The sequence below is a fragment of the Musa acuminata genome, chromosome BXJ1-9, assembly GCF_036884655.1.
Source record: "Musa acuminata AAA Group cultivar baxijiao chromosome BXJ1-9, Cavendish_Baxijiao_AAA, whole genome shotgun sequence".
NCBI lineage: Eukaryota > Viridiplantae > Streptophyta > Magnoliopsida > Zingiberales > Musaceae > Musa > Musa acuminata.
In genome coordinates, this window is record NC_088335.1 from 48,954,945 (window position 1) to 48,978,525 (window position 23,581).

At 46.3% G+C, this 23,581-nt stretch overlaps 2 protein-coding genes and 1 long non-coding RNA gene across 3 annotated transcripts; 1 reads left to right on the forward strand and 2 right to left on the reverse strand.

The window, feature by feature from the left end:
• The first annotated feature begins 1,161 nt into the window (after positions 1 to 1,161).
• LOC135594014 (uncharacterized) lies at positions 1,162 to 3,529 on the forward strand. Its single transcript, XR_010479953.1, has 2 exons — positions 1,162 to 2,468; positions 2,924 to 3,529. It is a non-coding gene; the product is annotated as an uncharacterized LOC135594014 (long non-coding RNA).
• Positions 3,530 to 7,945: 4,416 nt separating this feature from the next.
• Positions 7,946 to 9,732, reverse strand: LOC135594016 (tryptophan decarboxylase 1-like). Its single transcript, XM_065084421.1, has one exon. The coding sequence runs from the start codon at positions 9,690 to 9,692 to the stop codon at positions 8,175 to 8,177; it is 1,518 nt and encodes a 505-aa protein (XP_064940493.1). The 5' UTR covers positions 9,693 to 9,732; the 3' UTR covers positions 7,946 to 8,174.
• A 3,414-nt stretch (positions 9,733 to 13,146) lies between these two features.
• On the reverse strand, positions 13,147 to 15,276 carry LOC135594017 (uncharacterized). Its single transcript, XM_065084422.1, has one exon. The coding sequence runs from the start codon at positions 13,545 to 13,547 to the stop codon at positions 13,296 to 13,298; it is 252 nt and encodes an 83-aa protein (XP_064940494.1). The 5' UTR covers positions 13,548 to 15,276; the 3' UTR covers positions 13,147 to 13,295.
• Positions 15,277 to 23,581: the final 8,305 nt, after the last annotated feature.

The following is a 23,581-nucleotide window of genomic DNA, read 5'->3' on the forward strand; positions in this document are numbered from 1 at the left end:
TAATGTCGATTCTTAATTTTGAAAAATTAGGTTCGATAGTTTTGGTTCTATATGAAAAATTAGAAAAAAAAATTAATATTCATAATGCTTGTGATATAGTGGTTAAATAATTAGTTTTAAACCTAAATAAACAAATAGTATTATTTATTTGATTAATTTTCTACTAACATATATACAACTCGAGATTGAATCCCATTGTGATCACAACTAATTTCAATGAATGAACCATCACGAGAACCGATGGAAGAGACGAGAAAAGGCCTCTCTTTCTAGTTGGGAGCCCAGCAGCTCGAGTACATGACCGTCCTCAGTGCATCCTCTGACCATCCTCTCCTCCTCTTGTCGATGGAGGAAGTTGTCCTCTTGGCCCGAGACAAGGACCCCACGCCGTCGTTCATCGCCTGCTGCTGCAGAGACCTGAGGACGTGGTTCCACCGGCACAACCCTGCCTGATCCTCCTTGAGCACCTCCACCGCGCTCATGCTTGTTGCCACCACCAAAGAAGCCTGGCTTGCAGAAGCCATATCTCGAGCTTACGAAACAACCGATCGGTAGAATACCAAAGAAGCTTGCGGTACAAGTGGTTTGGGACGGCAAGCGTGGTCACTATATAACGATGATGATAAGGACGAGCTGAGTAAGCATGCATGGCGCGGAGAGAGAAACAGGGGGTGAGCTGACGCTGGTTTTGGGCTATCCCACCCACCATTTCCCTGATACCATGGGCTGTGTCGTCTCTTTCTGCCGCACCAGAGGGGATATCCAGTTTGAAGATAACATGTGGAGATTTCATGCGATAACGAATGATTTGTGCGGTTGGGCCAACGAGGAATTGTTCGTTTTAGACGATGGAACATATTCGTACGATGTAAACTCATAGTCAAGGTACATAGCGAATTTGTTCGATCGAGGTGCAGGCTTTAAGTCCTCCATCTAGCGTCAATTTGATAAGTGACCATTTGATCGATCGATCATTAGTGCGACCCATAGACTCGTTAGAAATTATCAATTTTGGATCTAGCGTCAATTTGACAAGTGACCATTTGATCGATCGACCATTAGCTCACGATGAATTATCTACTTTGGGCGATGGGCGTACCCGCATAGTTTGGGCTCATAACGAAGATGCAGGCCTTTGGCCCTTCTTCTAGCGATAATATGATAAAGGACCATTTGGTCGATCAATCATTAGTGCAGCCTGTAGGCTTGCGAGAAATTATCCGCTTTAGGCGATGGGCATACTTACACAATTTTATCATTTCAAAACTCATGAGTTCTAAAAAGAACCTATGTGGGTAAGGAAGAATTTGGCCCTCCTTTTAGTGTCAATCTAATAATGATCATTTGATCAATTGGGCATATTTATACGGTTTTATCCTTTTGAAGTATGTGAGTCCCAAAAGGTACCTTTGAGGGTAAAGAAGACTCGACGAACTTATGAGTCATTGTTCTCATAAAATGAGATTATAACATGTGACTCTCGAAAAATATTTGATCGAATTAGATATAAACCAAAGTTGATTAAGGAAAACACTAGTTTGATTAATTTTGTGATCAATCCTCCGTGACCAAGCGGATAAGCTTATAGATTCCTATAAAATGAGTATTTTATAGACAAAAAAAAATCTCTAAAATGAATTTGATATGAACCAAACTCTAAAATATGATTTCACCAATAAATTACTTTTTATTGCATTTCAAAATTTTGTTTTCAAAATTACTTTGTTGGGCTCTTACCAAATAATCCTCACTGAAGCAATATGTTTTTTTTGATTCACCATTGATGTAGATGATGAAGGTAGCCAGCCAAGAGAGCGAGATTATTTGGGTCCCCAGGAGTCCAGGTAGATGAGCTTGGACATCGACTCCTCGGTGCGCCTGGCTCTCTCCACCGCTTCCTCCCCTCCTCTCCTCCACTGATCATTGGAAGAAGAAGACATCCTCTTGGCCCGAGAGAACGGCGCCATGCTGCGCTTGGCACGCCCGTGGAGGGACCTGAGCGCGTAGTTCCATCGACACAGCCCCGCCTGATCCTTGAGCGCCTCCACCGCCGCCACGCTCGCTGCGACGATCATCGAAGCCTTGCTTGCCGAAGCCATATGTATCAGTCTACTACTCAAGAGTTTGAACCTGTGACGAGTTGCAAATGTCACAGAAGCGGTCGACGGGGAAGGGAAACGCGAGTGTCCATATAAAGCCCCCGAGGAAGGGAAAACAGGGGATGAGATTGCCGCTGGTTTCGGCTCATAGTTGTTTCCCAGATACAAGGGGCGGCTTTTGCTTGTTTACAGAGAAGACTGTGACTGCATTCGAATCAGTGAGACGGATGGTTTGGTAGGAGAAACCGTGTGGCTAAAATAGAACAAAAGGCAAACGGATCGGAGACCTGTGGGCGGCACCAGTAAACAGGGAATCTAACGGTTGATCAGCCATCCTTGCTTGGCTTGGCGATCCTGTCGAGATGTGAGGTTTGTTCTCTCTCTCTCTCTCACACACACATCTTTGAGTCGAGCAACTGCGGATGGATTCCCTTCTTACTCCTGTTTTTGTTTCGGTAACAAAGGTCACTCAGCATCAGTCTCATGCTGGATCGATAATAGTATCTATCTAAAACAAATTCCCTCTCTTTTTTTTATTGTTCTTGTATGAGCTGAAGATAAAGAAAGGGATAAACTAAAGTTTAGTTGCTGAGAGATGGGAGAGAGTGATCTTTCGAAGATGTGATTGATTTAGCATAGCTTCTGCCGATGGATTTCATGTCATCCTTTGCTCCTTTTAATCAGTTTCATCAAATATATATGAGTTAAGACGAGAAATGCCACAAACATCTTGAACAAGCTTGCTTATCCACGCCATGAAAAGGCCTCATCGTGTTCGAACAATTCAGTATATATTACTGCAAAATCGGATTGTTTTTACATAGGAGACGCAGGCTGAACAGAGAAGAAGGATTTGGTTCATCTTTGAGCCAAACACAAAGAGACCTCTCTCTAATTGGGACCCCAACAGCTCAAGTACATGACTGTTCTCAGCGCCTCCTCCGACTGCATCCCCTTCTCCGCCGCCGCTTGCCACCCTCTCCTACTCCTGTCGACGGAGGAAGATGTCCTCTTGGCCTGAGACAACGACCCCATGCTGCTCTTCGCCCGCTGCTGTAGGGATCTGACGACGTAGTTCCACCGGCACAGCCCCGCCTGATCCTTGAGCGCCTCCACCGCGCTCATGCTCGCTGCCACCACCAAACAAGCCCTGCTTGTACAACCCATCTCTTCAATACCTCCCGAGTGAGTGCAAAGAGGAAGTAGCTTGTAGTTATCTTCTCTCGATCTGATGCAGCAGTGGGAAGTTATCTTCTCCCGAGTGATTGCTTATTGGCCTCCACTCGCTGAAGTCGACCCAGCGAAGTAGATTGGCGGCGTGAGCGAACGCACGTACCTGGGTGAGATTCTTCTGTCCTATATGCATAATATGCGTTTGTATACGAGGAAAATATCGTTTTGATGGGTTAAATAATAATTCAGTTAACTCATCCTATCATCCAGATTAAATATATCCCATTCGTAATTAAGGGAGGGCATACATAAATGTATTAAAGCTAGACGGTATGACGTAACTTTTCCTGCCCTATCTCCTGGACGAACGGCACAGGGGGCCATCCTCTGCTTGTCTCAGATAAACTAAGAGTCTTGACAAAGCATATCATCACATGTGTTCTATTATGATGTCATTCTTTAGAGGATGCGCTGGTCAGCTACCACCATTAATGATCCCTTGGCAGGGTAAGGAACATCCTAACCCATTACTAGCTTCACGCCATCGATCGCTTAGGTATAAAACTCAAGCCCCAAAGCCAAATGGGGGCAGGCGGGACTCTATCTTAACTCTTCTAAGTTTTACTAAACTCCATTCACCTACTCTATTAACTTGGGCGTCAAAGGGTTTGGGTCGAGACATCCCCCGACGTCGGCCGCTTATGTAGGGCCCAAGCGTGTTAAGGAGCACCTCGAAGTGATGCTGAGTACTTTCAAACAAAGCCAAGGCACCCCTCGGGATGATTTCGAACTTCTCCCAATAGACAAGTTGCACCTTGGGATGATCGTGAGTTGGCCGTCATAAGCTAGCAATACTTCGAAAGTCCACTTGCCACCTCGGCTACGTGCTCGAGCTGCCTCATCCATGTCGGCATGAACCTCAAGGATAGATCTGCGCCTTCGAGATCGAACCAAGCTGTGTTGACTCTCTGGTCAACGGTACTAAGGTAACAACATTTTGACACTAGAAAGAGGGCCCGAATGTTGCAAGAACGTTCATCCATGACTCCCCCTGATGAATGCTCCAGTGAGGAAGCACCGCTGCCGGTACTTGACGCTTTCGAATGGGAAGGACAGCTATCGTCCTTTCCTCAGGTGGATGCCTTCACCTCGACACAAACACTGGGATGTCATTAACATCTGTTTAATGATCTCGGTCTCTCCCATCTGGGATCGAGTGCGGGACATCTATTCAACCCATTTGATGCCTTCCTAAGACTCACCCATCAATTGCAGGCACTTGTCAATATGATGTAGGTGATTGCCCCTCTCCTACCCTAGCTAACGCAGCAGGCAGCCTCGGCACTACGACCAGCAATCCAACCCCGCTCACCCCCTTGCCTCCAAGAGTACCCCCGGCCAGCTCCCTACAGGTGCCCCCGGAATGCCCTCGATAAATTGAGGTGGCTCTACAAGGGTGATTACCCTTGATAATGGAGCTCAGTGCCTCGTCATATCATAGGGTAGCCATGTCCAAATCGGGAACATAGTCCACTAACTCGATGGAGAATTCACTCAAAGTGCAACTTCAAGCCTTGAATTAGCGCTTGAATGATGCATAAAAAGAATTTCTGCATTCAAAGGATGAATACGACACCTTGAACGCCTCCTTATTTGCTCAAAGCATTTAAGAGGAGCCCATTTTGGCTAATTTCTACCCCTCATTATAGGAGGCCTTTAACGGTAGCTTTGACCCAATAGAGCATATTATAGCCTTCAGGGCTTAGAAGTCGTTATTCGACACATCGAACACCCTAATGTACTAGGCATTTCCCATGACACTAAGGGGGCTAACTAAAGAGTAGTACAGTCGCTTAAAACCCATCTCGTAGTTTGCAAAATAATTTGAGTACCATTTTCTCACCAATGTGCCCCCAAAGCCATCGGCAGCCACACTGCACAGGTTGAGATAAAGGGAAGATGAGCTTCTCTCTTGCTTCGTCAACCGATTTACCGACGAGATTCGAGGGATCCTGGATACCCATCCCTCGTTGGTGACCCAGATATTCATGATGGGCTTGAGGCCCACATGCTTCTTTTGGTCGCTGGTGGAAAAACTACTCACAACTATGTTCGAAATGCTACAAAGTGCTAATCACTATGTAGCCGCTGAGGACATAATCTCAAATTGATTAATCATAAAATATATTTAAATAACTATATGATAAGTTGATTAGTCATAAAATATATCTAAAATAAGAACAAAGGATGATGAGACCAACTATCACAACTGAATTCAATTAAAAATCCATAAGAAAGGATGATGAGACCGACTATGAGCTGATGTTGGTTTTGGGCTATCCCACCCACCATTTCCCTGATACCAGCGGTTGTTTCGTCTGTTTCTAGTTTTGAGGGGATATCCAATTTGAAGATAACTCATGGAGATTTCATGTGATAAGGGTTCTTTTGCTCAGTTCGTCATTGGGCTCATGAGGAATTGTCCACATTAAGCAATAGGTATACTCATATGGTTTGGGCTCATAGTCGAGGTGCATGGCTCGGGAGCGAGTTTACTCGGCTGAGGTGCTGGCCTTGGGTCCTCATTCTAGTGCCAATCTAACAAGGGACCATTTGGTCGATCGACCATTGGTGCGGTCCGTAGGCTCGCGAGGAATTGTTCGATTTGGGCGGTGGGCGTACCCAAATGATTTTGCTATTTCAAAGCTCATGAGCTCTAAAAGGCATTAGAGAGCATTTGGCCCTCGTTATAACACCAATATAATAAGGAACCATTTAGTTAATCGGTCATTGATATAGCTCATAGTGTCATGAATGGTCGTCGCGCACCCACAACTTCATTCAATCTAATCAACTTTCTGTTTTACAGGTCCTTCAGGACCTGCACTAGTTTGCTAGTCATAGGTGCCCAACAAGCGAATCACGTGAGTGATGACACGTGTGGCTTGACAAAGAATCTTTTTGCTTATTATATTTTAGTATTTATTACTTTGTATTGACTATTTGCATATATGCATGTATATATTGTGATGTCCTTGGATTTGTGCAATGGGAATCGGATCATGATGAGATCACGATAATGAGACTGATTCATCGTTAAACATAGATCCTAAATAATCGCGGTCAAAGGTTACTCGAGAGGGACATCAAGATAACCGGACAGACTGGTATGCTATATACCTATCCATATGATGGATGCAGCTGGTCTCATAGTTGCTCGTGTGGGGACACTAGGGATACAGTACAGGTGCTCATTGGAGAATGCGTTCACTGATTGATCCGCTTACGGAATGCTGGATGGTTGATGATGCCTTATTGTCAGATAGTGATTCCGTAGTCCTAGTGGTGTATCTGGTCCTTAGACTCGAGACACCAAAGATGTCCTATATAAGTGCTCCATTCTTTGATACTGTACTTATAGGTTTAGATATCCCAGATCTAGTACAACCAGTCATTGGGAGTGGCAGTCGATCTTACGAGGGCTATTAAGTGTCGATAGAGGATCATCCACTCTCAGCATCATAAGAGGAATATCCCATGTGTTTTTACTCATACAAATCCCTGGCTATGGTCATTCAGATTGAGAGAGAAAGAGTTCTCCGGGAGAATCTAATTAGAGCGAGACTCGAGTAGAAACCGTATAGGTCTGACAGCACCATGCCCGGTATACAGTCTCTAGGATATTAAATGGACGAGAGACTATGAACACGGTAACTAAGGACAGACAAGTCCAATGGATTGGATTACCCTGTATCGTCTGGGGATTACGGCGTAGTGACCTAGTACATCTGTAGTCGATGAGTCGAGTGAATTATTATAAAGATAATAATTCACTAAGCCAGAAAGAGTTCTGATAGGTATGACTCATGGCCAGCTCAATATTGGGCCTAGATGGTCACACACATATGGTAGGCGTTGCGATGAGTAGAGGTTCAGATATGAGATATCTGTTGGAGCCCCTAACTTATTGGATATCCAATAAGCCCCTGAATTATTGGATCCTATGGATGAGATCCAATAAGAGCCCATAAGAGATTATTAGATAGAGATCCACTAATCTAAGAGGCTTGGGTAGTTGGATGCATATTTAATATCCAATAAGAGATGATCCATTAGGGTTTGACAGAGGACCTCTATAAATATGAGGGATTCAGTGGTTCATAGACTAAAGCCTTTGCTTGCCTTTCCTATTCTCCTCCCCCTCTCCACCTCAGAGCAGGCCTAGAGTTTTGAGGTGCGTCGTCGCAGCCCTGCTATGTGGATCATTGCTAGAGAGGAGGACGCTTGACCTCCTTCACCCTCTCCTAGAAATCTATAAGGATTCAGGGATATACGATCTCCCTAGATAATACAATCTATTCTATACGCAGTTTTGAGTTTCGCACCAATCTTATTTTATCATGTGTCTAAATTTTATTTTATTTTATCATGTGTCTAAATTTATTTCAAACTTTAATTATACATTCTAAATTGTTTTTTTACTAGCATTAATTAATATCATAATTATTTTATTTAAGTATCTAATAATCATCAGGTCAAGAGCCAAAAAAAAAAAAAACCCTGTTTAACAGCCTATGAAAGAAGAGGATGTAACTATAAAAACACAAAATAATTTAGGTATATGACAAAAAGAAGAAGAAGAAGAAGAAGATGATGGAGTAAGTTCTATGGGGTACACCGCACAGATAAAGACTAATTTGATATGGGTCGGCCGATAACAACGTATTAACACACACAACTTGGAGCCTTCAACAGTTTAATTTAGATCCAAACACACTTGGGTAAAAGATACTGGAGGAGTCTTGCCATTCCTCCAGTATCGGGCAACCTCCCGAAAACAATACCTTAATCGGACGACTCATCGACCGCTGCTCGGCACGAGCTGGCGAAGACAACTCGGAGTTACTCGAGCGGCCTGCCACCGAGCACCTCGTCAGCCTTCGCGCTGATCAGCTCCCAAGCACTCGCCACGTGGCGATGCTCGGTAAGCGTCGCCCCGACCGCGAAACGCAGCACGTACTTCCCGCCCAACACCGTGTGCGTCACGTACGCCCTCCCGCTGCCGTTGACCAGCGCCAGCAGCCTCCGGTTGTCCGCCTCCGCCGCAGCCTCCCCTCCGCCCCGAGCCCTGATGCGGAAGCACACCAGCGCGAACCTCCGCGGAGCCACCACCTCGAACCGGCTGTCCGCCCGCACCATCCCCTCGAACACCCGCGCCATCTCCACGTCGCTCCGGATGTGCGCCTGCAGCCCCGCGACGCCGTATGTCCGCAGCACCATCCAGAGCTTGAGTGCTCGGAACCGGCGACCCACCCCCACCTGCAGGTCCTTGCAGTCGACCACCAGGCCGGACTCGCTGGGCCCGTTCTTGAGGTACTCCGGGTTAGTCCCCAGCGACTCGGCCAGCCGCGGCCGGTCCCGGAGCCAGAGGCAGGTGCAGTCGAGGCCGGTGAGCAGCCACTTGTGGGGGCTGATGCTGAGGGAGTCCGCTCGCTCCACCCCGTCGAGGAAGCGCCGGAACTCGGGGCAGATGCACGCGCTGCCCGCGTACGCCGCGTCCACGTGCACCCACGCGCCGAACTCGGCGGCCACATCGGCGATGAGGCCCAAGGGATCCACTGCAGTGGAGGAGGTGGTCCCCACGGTGGCGCAGACGTAGGCGGGCACAAGACCCGCCGCCGCGTCGGCCGCCATCGCGTCGCGGAGTCGGGCCGCCACAAGCGCGTACCCCGAACCGGGTCGAGTCGGGATCAACCGGACGTTGGTCTGGTCGAACCCGGCGATTCTGCATGCCTTGGCGAACGTGGAATGGGTCTGGTCGGAGCCGTAGGCCACGAGGCGGCTGATCGGGACGCCTCCGGCCCGGCGGACCGCGCCGTCGCGGGAGGCCACGAGAGTGCAAAGGATGGCCTCGCTGGTGGTGGCGTGTATGACGCCGCCGCCTCCACCGCCGCTGTCCGAGGAGGATCGAAAAGCAGGCGGCAGTCGAAGCAGCTGCGCCAGCCAGTCAAGTACGAGCTCCTCGAGCTCCGTGGCAGCAGGACAGGACAGCCAGGTGAAGGCGACGGGGTTGAGCGCGGAGGCGATGAAGTCCCCGACGAGGGCCGCGGAGCCGAGTGTGGCAGGGAAGTAAGCAAAGAAGTTGGGGCTGGCCCAGTTGGTCATGCCGGGAAGCACCGCACCGCGGATGTCGCGGAGGGCGTCCTCGAGGGTGGCGCCGCAGGGGGGTGGGGCGGCCGGCATGAGGTGGCGGAGGTAGCCGGGCTGCACTTGTGGCAGCACGGGTTGCGTGTCCACGTTCTTATAATAGTCCACGATGAAGTCGACGGAGAGCAGCAGTTGCTCTCTAAGATCATCGAGGTCCAAGGGCTTGAAGCCATCAATCGTAACCACGGGGAGGTTGGCATCAAGGCTTCCCATGGCACACGAAGAAGGAGGAAGAAGGCTGATAGGATGAAGAGAGCGGGAGGGCAGGTTGGGCTCGTTATATACAGGCGAAGAAGGGTGGGTGGGTGGGTGCAGAAGCAGAGGGAGGATCAAATGCGCTCGAGGAAACACGGGGGATGATAGAGGTGGGGCACGGTCGCTTCAGATAGGGGTTTGACCCGAGGAGACGGGGCACGGGGAGGGAAGGGTGACACGTGGGAGTGGAGAGTGCCCGCGTGGCGACCAGTGCGGGTGAAAACAAAGAGCGGGACGAAGTGATGACTCTTCGCGTGCATGGGGAGCAGAAAGCACCGAAATGGTTGGATCACATGAACCGTATGCAACAAAGCCCAATTGATCCAAATTGGACTGTCATATTGAATCGAATGGATGCTTCAAACAGCTGTTTATATTATTTACAAGAAGACTTCTCTGATGCTCATCAACCGAAGTAGATTTTTGTAGATATAGAAACGGTAGAGGAAGTAAAAGAGACTTCCTGTTGAGACTTCCTGTTGATTGCATCGTCGAGTCCATTCTGTAAACGAAGAAAGGATAGTAGACAGGTGTGCGGTGAAGCTATTTGGATGGACAGCAACGTTTCGTAACATGAAGAGTTGGTGAACTCTATCGACCTGTCTTACCGGCTGGCATTGACGTGGCTTGTGATTCACGTCTTTGGTTTTTTGGTGGTTTGCATGGATCAAAGATGTGCAGACTGCATTCTTCATGTTCACGGCTGAGTCGTTCGTGTTCCTTCTTCTTTGACGTATTCATTGACGATTTGGATCCGTGCAGCAAAGAAACAAATGCGTACCTAAATAACGCTAATGTGGTTGGTTGCTAATGGACGCATGTTTCACGTACGTGTTCATTGAAAGATTGGATCCGTGCAGGAAAGAAATAAATGCGTACCTAAATAACGCTAATGTGGTTGGTCTCTAATGGACTCATGTTTCACCTGATAGAGTTGAGATGTACATGTACAATTCAAGAGTCTTTTGGGTTGGTGTGAGGGGAGTTAATATTCTGAGAACTGAAAGCATGGCATGGCTGTGGGGGAACTACGCGATGAAATGAGAGACCGACGTCGACTGGTTTGAGTTGGATTCCCACACAACTTTCGATTATAATACTTGCAATAATTCCTGTTAAAATGAGCACGAATCGGGAAACAAAAAACAAAAAGTTTTTCTCTGAAAATATGCATTTTTGCTTTTCTTTTTCAAATAGTACCTCTATTTTTTTTTTATCATAAATTGGCACTAATTTTAATAATTTCAAAAATATCTCTTTATCCATCGCTCTCGTTATCTCTATCCTTCTTCTATACCGTGGGGTAGAGATAGAGACGACATGATAGAGGCCTCATGATGAAGAAGGCTTGCCTCTACCCTATGGAAGAGGAAGAATAGAGACACGAGCAAGGACAAGACGGAGGTGATGGGTCGATCAGTGGGGAGGGAGCATAAACAAATGATAAATGACAAATGACGTGATGAATGAGGAAAGATGATGATTGCATTAGCAAGGCGGAAAGTGACGATAAAAAAGAGAAAGAAAATTATATTTTGAGATTACATAAATTGAGATACTATATGGGGGAAAACTAAAACATCTCAGCACTTTTTGAGAAAAGAAGAAGAAAAAATATATAATTTTTTTTTATAAAGAAAATATGGATCACATCATAAGGAAAAAATTATCGAATTGATCTCTCCAAATTTCATATTGATAGGAACTTAGAAAATCAGTTAGTTTAATATTCGAAAATTAATTAGGTCCCAAAATGAATTAGATAAAAATATGCCAACATCATGTCCATTGTTATTTATTGGTAGATGAGATTTCTCCATCAGCAAAATATTGTCAAAGGAGAGGAAAATTAGATGAGAGTCTCCCTTGAGATTTGCTTTCGTGTGCTTTGTGAAAACCAAATAGCTGATGGATGGCCAGCGTTTCACCTTAAAGTCTGTCGGCGGGACTGTAACCTGTTTGGTGACCTCTACTAGATGGCATTTCAAGACCGTCATTGGCGAGTTGGTCACCTCTAAGCTTGTTTGGTGACCACTACTGGCAGATAGCGTTTCTTCATTTTCTAAGCTACTATAACTTGTTTGACTGCCATTGATGAGATCATGAACGCAGAGAGAGAGAGAGAGAGAGAGAGGTGTGCACGTCTTTCCTTCGTCAGATCTTAAAAGTCACGTTCTCTATTTGATATGGAAGAGCTCTTTCTATTGTACGTCTCACATTGGTAAGATATCATTGTATGATAATTCTATTATTATTCGAATTCATTTGAAATTATCAAGAATTTATTCTGAGATTTCTTTAAAAAAATATAAAAGATTAAGTGTTAAGAAAAAGTCATTATTATTGGATCAAATCAAATCACGAAAGTTAGGACTATCAAATCATATCCAAATAGATCATGAATACTATCTATTAACCAAAACAGATAAACCCACACTTTCTTTTTATTTTAATTTTCTCTTTAACCAGTAAAGTGAGTGGAATTTGATCCTCATGCTCACAATAGAGTAAAATAGCCTAAATTTCATTATAATAGCTTATGAATTAGATTAAATACTTATCATCTCATACCAATTAACAATATCCTAATTTGACTTAAGTGGATCACATTAAGCATGGATAGCTACAAACATCTAATTAGTTGTCGTGCCCGTATGACATATTAGACCTAACTATTAGCAACCCTTTCGATCCAATGACAACATCCATATAACTTATTATCTCCAGTGTCCTTATACTAACAATTATGATATCAGTTTTTCATCATATGGACGCATATACAATACATCAGTCTATTCGATCATCTCGATGTCCTTCTCAAGTGACCTATGACCAGGATTATTTAGGGTCTTTGTTTAAAGATGAACTAGTTTCATTATCGTGATCTCATCATGATCCGATTCCCACTGCACAGATCCATCCCATCACAATATATACAATAAGTAATATCAAATAAATAAAAAGAGTATATATCATGTCACATATATCATCATGTGATTAACTTACGGGGCACCTATGGCTAATAACTTTCCCAATAATATATTAATCCCAATCTTATCATGCCACTACGTGAGCATATATTAACCCTTCAATTGACAATCTTCCATACGAATCATTGACTTTATCTATCATCATGGCTAAATCATTCAATCAACCAATGATATCATCAAATGAGAATATACTTCTTTTGGTTTTTGCAAGTAGGCCTATATAGAGTCTCACAATAAATAAGATCCGAATTGGCTCAATAATTCATCGATTCTAAATCAAAGTAAAACTAGTCCCAGATGGTTTAATGTCGATTCTTAATTTTGAAAAATTAGGATCGATAGTATGGTTCTATATGAAAAATTAGAAAAAAAAAATAATATTCATAATGCTTGTGATATAGTGGTTAAATAGTTAGTTTTAAACCTAAATAAACCAATAGTATTATTTATTTGATTAATTTTCTACTAACATATCTACAACTCGAGATTGAATCCATTGTGACCACAACTAATTTCGATAAATGAACCATCACGAGAACCGATGGAAGAGACGAGAAAAAGGCCTCTATTTCTAGTTGGGAGCCCAGCAGCTCAAGTACATGACCGTCCTCAGTGCCTCCTCTGACCATCCTCTCCTCCTCCTGTCGATGGAGGAAGTTGTCCTCTTGGCCCGAGACAAGGACCCCACGCCGTCGTTCTTCGCCTGCTGCTGTAGAGACCTGAGGACGTAGTTCCACCGGCACAACCCCGCCTGATCCTTGAGCGCCTCCACCGCGCTCATGCTCGCTGCCACCACCAAAGAAGCCTTACTTGCAAAAGCCATATCTCGAGCTTACGAAACAACCGATCGGTAGAATACCAAAGAAGCTTGCGGTACAAGTGGTTTGAGACGGCAAGTGTGGTCACTACATAACGGTGATGATAAGGACGAGCTGAGTAATCATGCATGGCGCGGAGAGAGAAACAGGGGGTGAGCTGACACTGGTTTTGGGCTGTCCCACCCACCATTTCCTTGATACCAAGGGCTGTGTCGTCTCTTTCTGCCACACCAGAGGGGATATCCGGTTTGAAGATAACTTGTGGAGATTTCATGTCATAGAGTATACTCGTACGATTTAAGCTCATAGTCAAAGGTACATAGCGATTTGGGTTTTTCTTTTAGCGTCAATTTGATAAGTCATCATCGACCATTGGTGAGTTTGCTTTGGAATTTTCTTTTAGCGTCAATTTGATAAGTGATCATTTGATCGATCGACCATTGATGCGACCTGTAGACTCGTTAGAAATTATCAATTTTGAACGATAGACATATATGTATGATTTTATCATTTTAGAGTTTGTGAGCTATAAAAGGTATCTCTGAGGGTAAAGAATCATTTGGTCGATCGATCATTAATGTAGCTTGTAAACTCATGATGAATTATCTACTTTGGGCGATGGGCGTACTCGCACGGTTTGGGCTCATAGCTGTTATGCAAGCCTTGAGCCCTTCTTCTAGCGATAATATGATAAGGGACTATTTGGTCGATCGACCATTGGTGCAGCCCGTAGGCTCATGAGGAATTATCCACTTTGGGCGATGGGTATACTTACACGATTTTATCATTTCAAAACTCATGAACTCTAAAAAGAACCTATGTGGGTAATAAAAAATTTGACCCTTCTTTTAGTGTCAATCTAATAAAGATCATTTGATCAGTCGAATATTGGAACAACCTATGGGCTCGTAAGTAATTTGTTTGTTTTGGGTAATGCACATATTTGTACGATTTTATCATATCGAAGCGAACTCCAAAAAAATACTTTGAAAGTAAAAAAGACCCGACGAATTTATGAGTCTTTGTTCCATCCTTCACAACTTAGATGATAATAAATGACCTTATAACATATGACTCTCGAAAAAGATATGATCGAATTAGATATAAACCAAAGTTGATTAAGGATAATTTTGTGATCAATCCTCCGTGACCAAGCGGATAAGCTTATAGATTCCTCTAAAATGAGTATTTTATAGACAAAAAAAAATCTCTAAAATGAATTTGATATGAACCAAACTCTAAAATATGATTTCACCAATAAATTACTTTTTATTGCATTTCAAAATTTTGTTTTCAAAATTACTTTGTTGGGCTCTTACCAAATAATCCTCACTGAAGCAATATGTTTTTTTTGATTCACCATTGATGTAGATGATGAAGGTAGCCAGCCAAGAGAGCGAGATTATTTGGGTCCCCAGGAGTCCAGGTAGATGAGCTTGGACATCGACTCCTCGGTGCGCCTGGCTCTCTCCACCGCTTCCTCCCCTCCTCTCCTCCACTGATCATTGGAAGAAGAAGACATCCTCTTGGCCCGAGAGAACGGCGCCATGCTGCGCTTGGCACGCCCGTGGAGGGACCTGAGCGCGTAGTTCCATCGACACAGCCCCGCCTGATCCTTGAGCGCCTCCACCGCCGCCACGCACGCTGCGACGATCAGCGAAGCCTTGCTTGCCGAAGCCATACGTATCAGTCTACTACTCAAGAGTCTGAACCTGTGCCGAGTTGCAAATGTCACAGAAGCGGTCGACGGGGAAGGGAAACGCGAGTGTCCATATAAAGCCCCCGAGGAAGGGAAAACAGGGGATGAGATTGCCGCTGGTTTCGGCTCATAGTTGTTTCCCAGATACAAGGGTCGGCTTTTGCTTGTTTACAGAGAAGACTGTGACTGCATTCGAATCAGTGAGACGGATGGTTTGGTAGGAGAAACCGTGTGGCTAAAGTAGAACAAAAGGCAAACGGATCGGAGACCTGTGGGCGGCACCAGTAAACAGGGAATCTAACGGTTGATCAGCCATCCTTGCTTGGCTTGGCGATCCTGTCGAGATGTGAGGTTTGTTCTCTCTCTCTCTCTCACACACACATCTTTGAGTCGAGCAACTGCGGATGGATTCCCTTCTTACTCCTGTTTTTGTTTCGGTAACAAAGGTCACTCAGCATCAGTCTCATGCTGGATCGATAATAGTATCTATCTAAAACAAATTCCCTCTCTTTTTTTTATTGTTCTTGTATGAGCTGAAGATAAAGAAAGGGATAAACTAAAGTTTAGTTGCTGAGAGATGGGAGAGAGTGATCTTTCGAAGATGTGATTGATTTAGCATAGCTTCTGCCGATGGATTTCATGTCATCCTTTGCTCCTTTTAATCAGTTTCATCAAATATATATGAGTTAAGACGAGAAATGCCACAAACATCTTGAACAAGCTTGCTTATCCACGCCATGAAAAGGCCTCATCATGTTCGAACAATTCAGTATATATTACTGCAAAATCGGATTGTTTTTACATAGGAGACGTAGGCTGAACAGAGAAGAAGGATTTGGTTCATCTTTGAGCCAAACACAAAGAGACCTCTCTCTAATTGGGACCCCAACAGCTCAAGTACATGACTGTTCTCAGCGCCTCCTCCGACTGCATCCCCTTCTCCGCCGCCGCTTGCCACCCTCTCCTACTCCTGTCGACGGAGGAAGATGTCCTCTTGGCCTGAGACAACGACCCCATGCTGCTCTTCGCCCGCTGCTGTAGGGATCTGACGACGTAGTTCCACCGGCACAGCCCCGCCTGATCCTTGAGCGCCTCCACCGCGCTCATGCTCGCTGCCACCACCAAACAAGCCCTGCTTGTACAACCCATCTCTTCAATACCTCCCGAGTGAGTGCAAAGAGGAAGTAGCTTGTAGTTATCTTCTCTCGATCTGATGCAGCAGTGGGAAGGGAATTGTGTGCAATATATATGGCCACAACAGTTGAAGACGATAAGATAAAATGGGGGACAGAGGGAAGAGCAGTGTGCCGCTGCTGGGTTTGTGCTTTCCGATCCCATTTCCCCCAAACCAGGGGCTATTGCCAATTGCTTATTGGCCTCCACTCGCTGAAGTCGACCCAGCGAAGTAGATTGGCGGCGTGTGCGAACGCACGTACCTGGGTGAGGTTCTTCTGTCCTATATGCATAATATACGTTTGTAAACGAGTAAAATAATCGTTTTGATGTGTTAAATAATAATTCTGTCAACTCATCCCACATCATATATATCTCATTCGTAATTAAGGGAGGACGAACACAAATGTATTAAATCTAGACGGTATAACATAACATTTCTAGCCCTATCTCCCAGACGAACGACATAAGGGGCCATCCTCTGATTGTCTCGGATAAACTAAAAGCCTTGATAAAGCATATCATCACATGTGTCTTATTCTGATGTCGTTCTTTAGAGAATGCGTTGGTCAACTATCACCATTAATGATCTCTTGGCAGGGTAAGAGACACCCTAACCCATCACTAACTTCACGCTATTGATCGCTTAGGTATAAAACTCAAGCCCCAAAACCAAATAGGGCCAGGCGAGCTCTATCTTAACTCTTCTAAGCTTTATTAAACTCCATTCATCTACTCTACTAACTTGGGCGTTAGAGGGTTTAGGTCGAGACATCCCCCGACGTTGTGACACGGACTTAGCTGGATTTGCCTAAGTCGTGCGGCACCCTCGCGCGTCCGTCCGCAAAGGTCAGCCTCCCCGAAGCCTCCCATTGTCCCTTAGGACCACCAAAAGAGAGAACGGGTTAGAGAGAACGCCTCCAACGGGATCCACAAGCAAACATCTCCGAAAAACACTTCATAGACAATGCAAATTACAAACAGACTATTACAAGCTCTAAACAGTGGCACAACAAAGGGTAAAATGGTCCATTACAGACCGAAAAGCTCTCGAGCGTGTCCACATGACACAACCTTTATTTACAAGCCTAAAGAGGCCACCAACCCAACTAAAATGGGACTATTAAGCCTTCGGCCGCCCCTTTACATTCTGTACAAGGCATGAACATGCCAAAAGACATGGACATACATAAGCATTACATCAAACACCTTATTTAGAAGTTTGTCCGTGACATTCTCCCCCACTTATCCCTTCGACGTCCTCGTCGAAGCCTTTGTGAACACTGCAACTCTTCACCTTTGCTGAGTCTTCAATCTTCTGCTCTAGCTGCAATGCGCCTCCTGGCTCCCAGCTGCTCTCCGCTGCTGTTTTTTGAGTAGTCGAACCTTTGATCCGCCATGCTGCTTCAACTCGCCAATGACTCTGACTCTGGTGTGGGGTTGGCTGAGTTGTGTTGATCCTCGTTGATTCCTGCGGATCCACCAAATGAAGGAAAAGACCATTCTTACTGCGCCAGTTTCTCAAAATTTCCACATGCTGCTTGAACTGGGTGGATGCTTGTTGGAGCTTTAACGAGCATCGCCTCGCAAACTTCTGAAGTTTTGGGTCCTTCCTCCACAAAATCTGCTCATTGACTCTTCTTTCAGTTAGTTGTCACATCCAAGTAGGTTCGCATCACTTCCGCTTTCGATTGGCATTTCGTTGGGAAATGAAGCGGACAATCTACTCTCAGTAGCACTGATCACCGTTGGTGAGGATTTGACAACTATTGTCTTCCATTATCTTCGAAGGGTCTTTGAACTTGTGCAGAGCTCCTCTGCTGGATAGATAAGAGAACTGGGGTACTCGGTTTCGCCCATTCTCTTAAGAGTTGAGAAGGCAAAGGTTACTTGACTTCGCCCGCCTCCTCGAGGTTGTACTTCATGCATCGAGCTGGTTACTGGCCTTCGCCTGCTCTTTGCTCACACTTCTGAAGCACTTGAAGTGTTTGCACTCCTTGCGTTTCGTTAGCTACTGTGATTCACCTTCTCAATGCCATTGAACTTCTGGAATGCAGGAAGTTTTCACCCCAACTTGGAGTAATTCTCTGATAGATGAGGTCGCCTCTGGGATTGTACCGTCTTCTCCATCAACCCTGCCGCCTACTCCACTAAGTAGCAAAGGTACAGCACCACGTACTGCCTGCTTCGTTCCTTGGTCGTGCACTCTTGCATGACCCGAAGTCCTTCACTTACGGCTATCTTGATGAGAAACTTGTTGACACCGGTCTTACGAAGTTTCTTGGCCTCTGCCCTTCAGCCTTGTCTCGGTACTTGGAGATTGCCTCTGCATGCTCCACCTCCTCGGCCCCTTTCACGACCAAGCGCTCTCCCTCCGTGAGAGCAAGGGATCAATGACTTTGACGGAAGTCCCGCCTCTGCGGTACCATGGCGCTACCATGCCCATGGCCCTACTATCCGTCGCCTCGCATCTACATCCCTTTTCTTCATAATCAGTAGATATGCCTTCGTGACACTCCTCTGAGTCCACCTCCATTCTCACTGATTGCTTGATTTTGGGTAGCTAAGTCCCTCTGGACTTGTCGTCGCTTCCTCGCCCCTTTCGACCTCCTGCTTCAACACCTTTGTGTTCTCCAAGCAGTCTGTTTGGTCGATGGAAAGACAGACTGCAACTCCCATGCATGGCCTCTGCCATCACATTGTAGGGTTTGCACCGATTCTGTTCTCCTTAGCTTCCTTGGTAGCAACGTTCGCTTACTCGACCTTGTCCTCTGACTTGTCGGGCTCCCTTAAGCGAATATGAGCTCTGGAGCAGTCCAACTCTCCAGCTGCTTCGATCATACCTCTGCATGATCAAGTCCCTCTCATGGGACTCACTGGTACTTGCATTCGAACTTTTCCCTTGGTGGAACCCAGCCCCCATATGCTGATGACCAAGGTTTTCATCCGATGCAAAATTCGGTGCACGCCCGGAAGACCCGCCTCTACGGTACCATGGCCTTCACTCCTTGAATCCATAGCCCTTCTTGCCGTCGTGTTGTTCACCAAAGCGGAGCTCCCAGTAGCTCCCGATCATACCTCCATATGATCTCATCCCTCACGGGACTATGTCGTGTGTGTCGCATTGCCACGAACTGTTCCACCACGATCCGCTGCACCATGTCGCCTCCTGGTGACATCTCCATTGCATTCTGATCCTTGTGGAATAAACTCGAATTTTGAACCCTCCATGTGTGGCCTCTGCCAATACATCGCAGGGTCTCCTCCACCTTCGATTTTGTTCGCTCCTTTGGCAATCGACCTTCATCCACCCACTCTTGGGTCACACCTAGATGAAGCACCGCTCTAGGACAGTCCGTCGCCTAGTAGCTCCCGAAGTCCACCGACTTCACTGTAATTTGTGCACCATTGTCTGGATCCTGGGCCTCTGCCCCTACCAGCATAATCTCCGCTGCACACCGCTTCCTTCATAGCAACTCGAATGGCAACACTGTGGCATATTCTTCAAGAGTACCTGCCTCTGCGTCCTCTTGCCCCGTGCTAAGGCCTTCTGAACCCAACTTCGCCTCCGCAAATTGAGTCACCTTAGTTCCTCCATCAAATGCTCCTCCGAGATAAGGTGCATGTGCCCAGAAGCTCCCTTCGTCTTTGGCACCATGTAAGATGAGTCCGCTCCGTCAGAACGAAGGACCCATGGAACAACATGATCCTACTCTTGCCTCTGCAAGAGTTCATGTCTTTGACCTCTGTCTAAGGAAAGCACTGTGCTTCTGCTCCATGTTCCAACTTCTCTGCTGGCTCCCTTCATGCGGCTTGGGTACTTCGCCAAGTTACACCCAAGTTGCTCCGCTCCTCGTTTTTGCATTGAGTCGATGGTGGCCCTCGCGCCCACCATTCCACGGGTCAGCCCTCCCTTGAGTCCGATCTCCATATCGACTCTAAGTGTGCCTTCATTTAAGTTGCTTCAGGTCGCTCCCCCACTTGATCTCGCAATGCATCCACTCATGCATTCTCTCGAGCGAGATCATGTGACAACTCCTCGCTGCTTGCTCGGTCCATTGAGCTTCGTGGAGTTGTTGTTTGTGAGGTACTCCTCCTCAACATGTGAAGTCCATCTCACATGATTCTCCCTCTGGAGAGCCGAGACTTATCCCTCCTGGATAACTGTCCCATTGGAGCAACATCTCTCTTCGTTTCGGAGACCACCATCCCCTTGGACTACTCCGATCTGCTGACTAAACTGTGCATTGTTCTGCCTCCTGCAAACACACTTGCTAGATTGCGCCTCCACGTCAATACAGCCACCACTGCACCCCTCAAGGCCTAGCAACATGCTGAACTCGTTGCACACTTCAGCCTCCTCCGGACGTATCCTTCGCATGCCGAAGAGAAAGTTTCAATGCTCCATAGCGCCGAGTCTCGGTCGCCTTGGGATGGCCACGAACAATCCATCGTCCGCATACAAGCCCATGCATGAGTACCGAATTCTTCGAGTTAGCAATTCCCCTCACCTCTGTGAGCTTTGCACAACTCTTTCGGTCGCTGAGCAACTCATTCCACTTTGCATGGTCTCGTCCTTTGCCAAGCGCCTCGCTTGCCTTGAGCACCATCCAGTAAAGTTGTCAACGTTGAGCCGTAGCTCAAACTCAGCCATCCCAACCTTTGTGCGCTCCGCATTCTTCCAAGCTTGCCTGTTCTCGTGGTGCCTCTTGCGCGAAGGGTTGGCCATTCCTCTGAATGCCAATGTCAGATGCCCGCTCCTCTGAGCGACTCTTTTCCCTACATCTCCATGCCCGTTTTCCCTCAAACGGTCGCGCGTGTGCTGACTGCCCTCCATGCAGCCCCACTAGGTCCCCCACGTTTGCATGTCAAGTGTTTCTATGAGTGCTTGTCCCGCTCTGATACCATATGACACGGACTTAGCTGGATTTGCCTAAGTCGTGCGGCACCCTCGCGCGTCCGTCCGCAAAGGTCAGCCTCCCCGAAGCCTCCCATTGTCCCTTAGGACCACCAAAAGAGAGAACGGGTTAGAGAGAACGCCTCCAACGGGATCCACAAGCAAACATCTCCGAAAAACACTTCATAGACAATGCAAATTACAAACAGACTATTACAAGCTCTGAACAGTGGCACAACAAAGGGTAAAATGGTCCATTACAGACCGAAAAGCTCTCGAGCGTGTCCACATGACACAACCTTTATTTACAAGCCTAAAGAGGCCACCAACCCAACTAAAATGAGACTATTAAGCCTTCGGCCGCCCCTTTACATTCTGTACAAGGCATGAACATGCCAAAAGACACGGACATACATAAGCATTACATCAAACACCTTGTTTAGAAGTTTGTCCGTGACAGTTGGCCGCTTTTTTAAAGCCCAAGCGTGTTTAAGGATCACCTTGAAGTGATGCTGAGTACTTTCAAATAAAGCCAAGGCACCCCTCAGGATAATCTCGAACTTCTTCCAATAGACAAGTTGCACCTTGGGATGATCGTGAGTTGGCCGTCATAAGCTAGCAATACTTCGAAAGTCCACTTTCCACCTCGGCTACGTGCTCGAGCTGCCTCATCCATGTCGACACGGACCGCAAGGATGGATCTGCGCCTTTGAGATCGAACTAGGCTGTATTGACTCTCCGGTCAATGGTACTAAGGTAACAATATTTTGACACTAGAAAGAGAGCCTGAATATCGTAAGAACGTTCATCCATGACTCCTCTTAATGAATGCTCCAGTGAGGAAGCACCGCCGTCGATACTTGATGCCTTCGAATGGGAAGGACAGCTATCGTCCTTCCCTCAGGTGGATGCCTTCACCTTGACACAAACACCGGGATGTCATTAACATCTGTTTAACGATCCTGGTCTCTCCCATCTAGGATCGAGTGCGGGACATCTATTCAACCCATCCGATGCCTTCCTAAGACTCACCCATCAAGTGTAGGCACTTGTCGATATGATGTAGGTGATTGCCCCTCTCCTGCCCTAGCTAACGTAGCAGGTAGCCTCGGCACTATGACCAACAATCCAACCCCGCTCACACCCTTGCCTCCAAGAGTACCCCCGACCAGCTCCCTACAGGTGCCCACGGAATGCCCTCGACAAATTGAGGTGGCTCTACAAGGGTGAATACCCCTGATAATTGAGCTAAGTGCCTCGTCATATCGTAGGGTGGCCATGTCTAAATTGGGGACATAGTCTACTAACTCGATGGAGAACTCACTCAAAGTGCAACTTCATGCCTTGAACCATTGCTTGAATGATGCACAAAAAGAATTTCTACATTCAAAGGATGAATATGGCACCTCGAACGCCTCCCTATTCGCTCAAAGCATTCAAGAGGAGCCCATTTTAGCTAACTTCTACCCCTCATTATTGGAGGCCTTTAATGGTAGCTTTGACCCAATGGAGCATATTGTAGCCTTCAGGTCTTAGAAGTCGTTATTCGACACATCGGACACCCTAATGTACTAGGCATTTCCCATGACCCTAAGGGGGCCAACTCGAGAGTGGTACAGTCGCTTAAAACCCCTCTCGATCACCTCCTTCTCGTAACTTGCAAAATAATTTGAGTATCATTTTCTCGCCGATGTGCCCCCAAAGCCATCCATAGCCACACTGCATGGGTTGACATCGAAATGCAGATATTGCGCGGGCTTACTTAGAGAAGGCGATAAAAAAGATGAAGAAGTGGGCCGACTTGGGAAGGCGACTGTAGGAGTTCAAAGTTGGTGATCTGGTGTTGGTGAAGCTCCAACCAGCATCACTCCAATTCTTTAAGAACAAAATACACAAAGGATTGGTATGCAAGTATGAAGAGCCCTTCCTAATTATCAGTAGAGTGGCCAACGTCTCCTACAGGTTACAGCTGTCGGCATGGCTGAAAATTCATAATGTTTTTCATACCAGCAATTTGAAAGCCTACCACTTGAAGAAGTGGCGAAAGCTTCCCCGAACTAAAGCCATTCTAGCGGATCGCAAGATAAAACTACCCAATGGAGTTGAGCAGATCGAGTACTTGGTGAAGTGGCGAAAGCTTGCCCGAACTAAAGCCAAATGTGAGCCCGAAGATGCCCTACGACATGAAGAAGTAATCATCAACAACTATCAACAAGCGTCGACGAGGGCGTCGACAGTTTAAGGGGGGGAGAATGTCACGAACGGACGTT

What these genes read in the sequence shown, in the direction of transcription:
- LOC135594016 (XM_065084421.1), bottom strand. Translation starts at nt 9,692, where the DNA reads ATGGGAAGCCTTGATGCCAACCTCCCCGTGGTTACGATTGATGGCTTC.
- LOC135594017 (XM_065084422.1), bottom strand. Translation starts at nt 13,547, where the DNA reads ATGGCTTTTGCAAGTAAGGCTTCTTTGGTGGTGGCAGCGAGCATGAGC.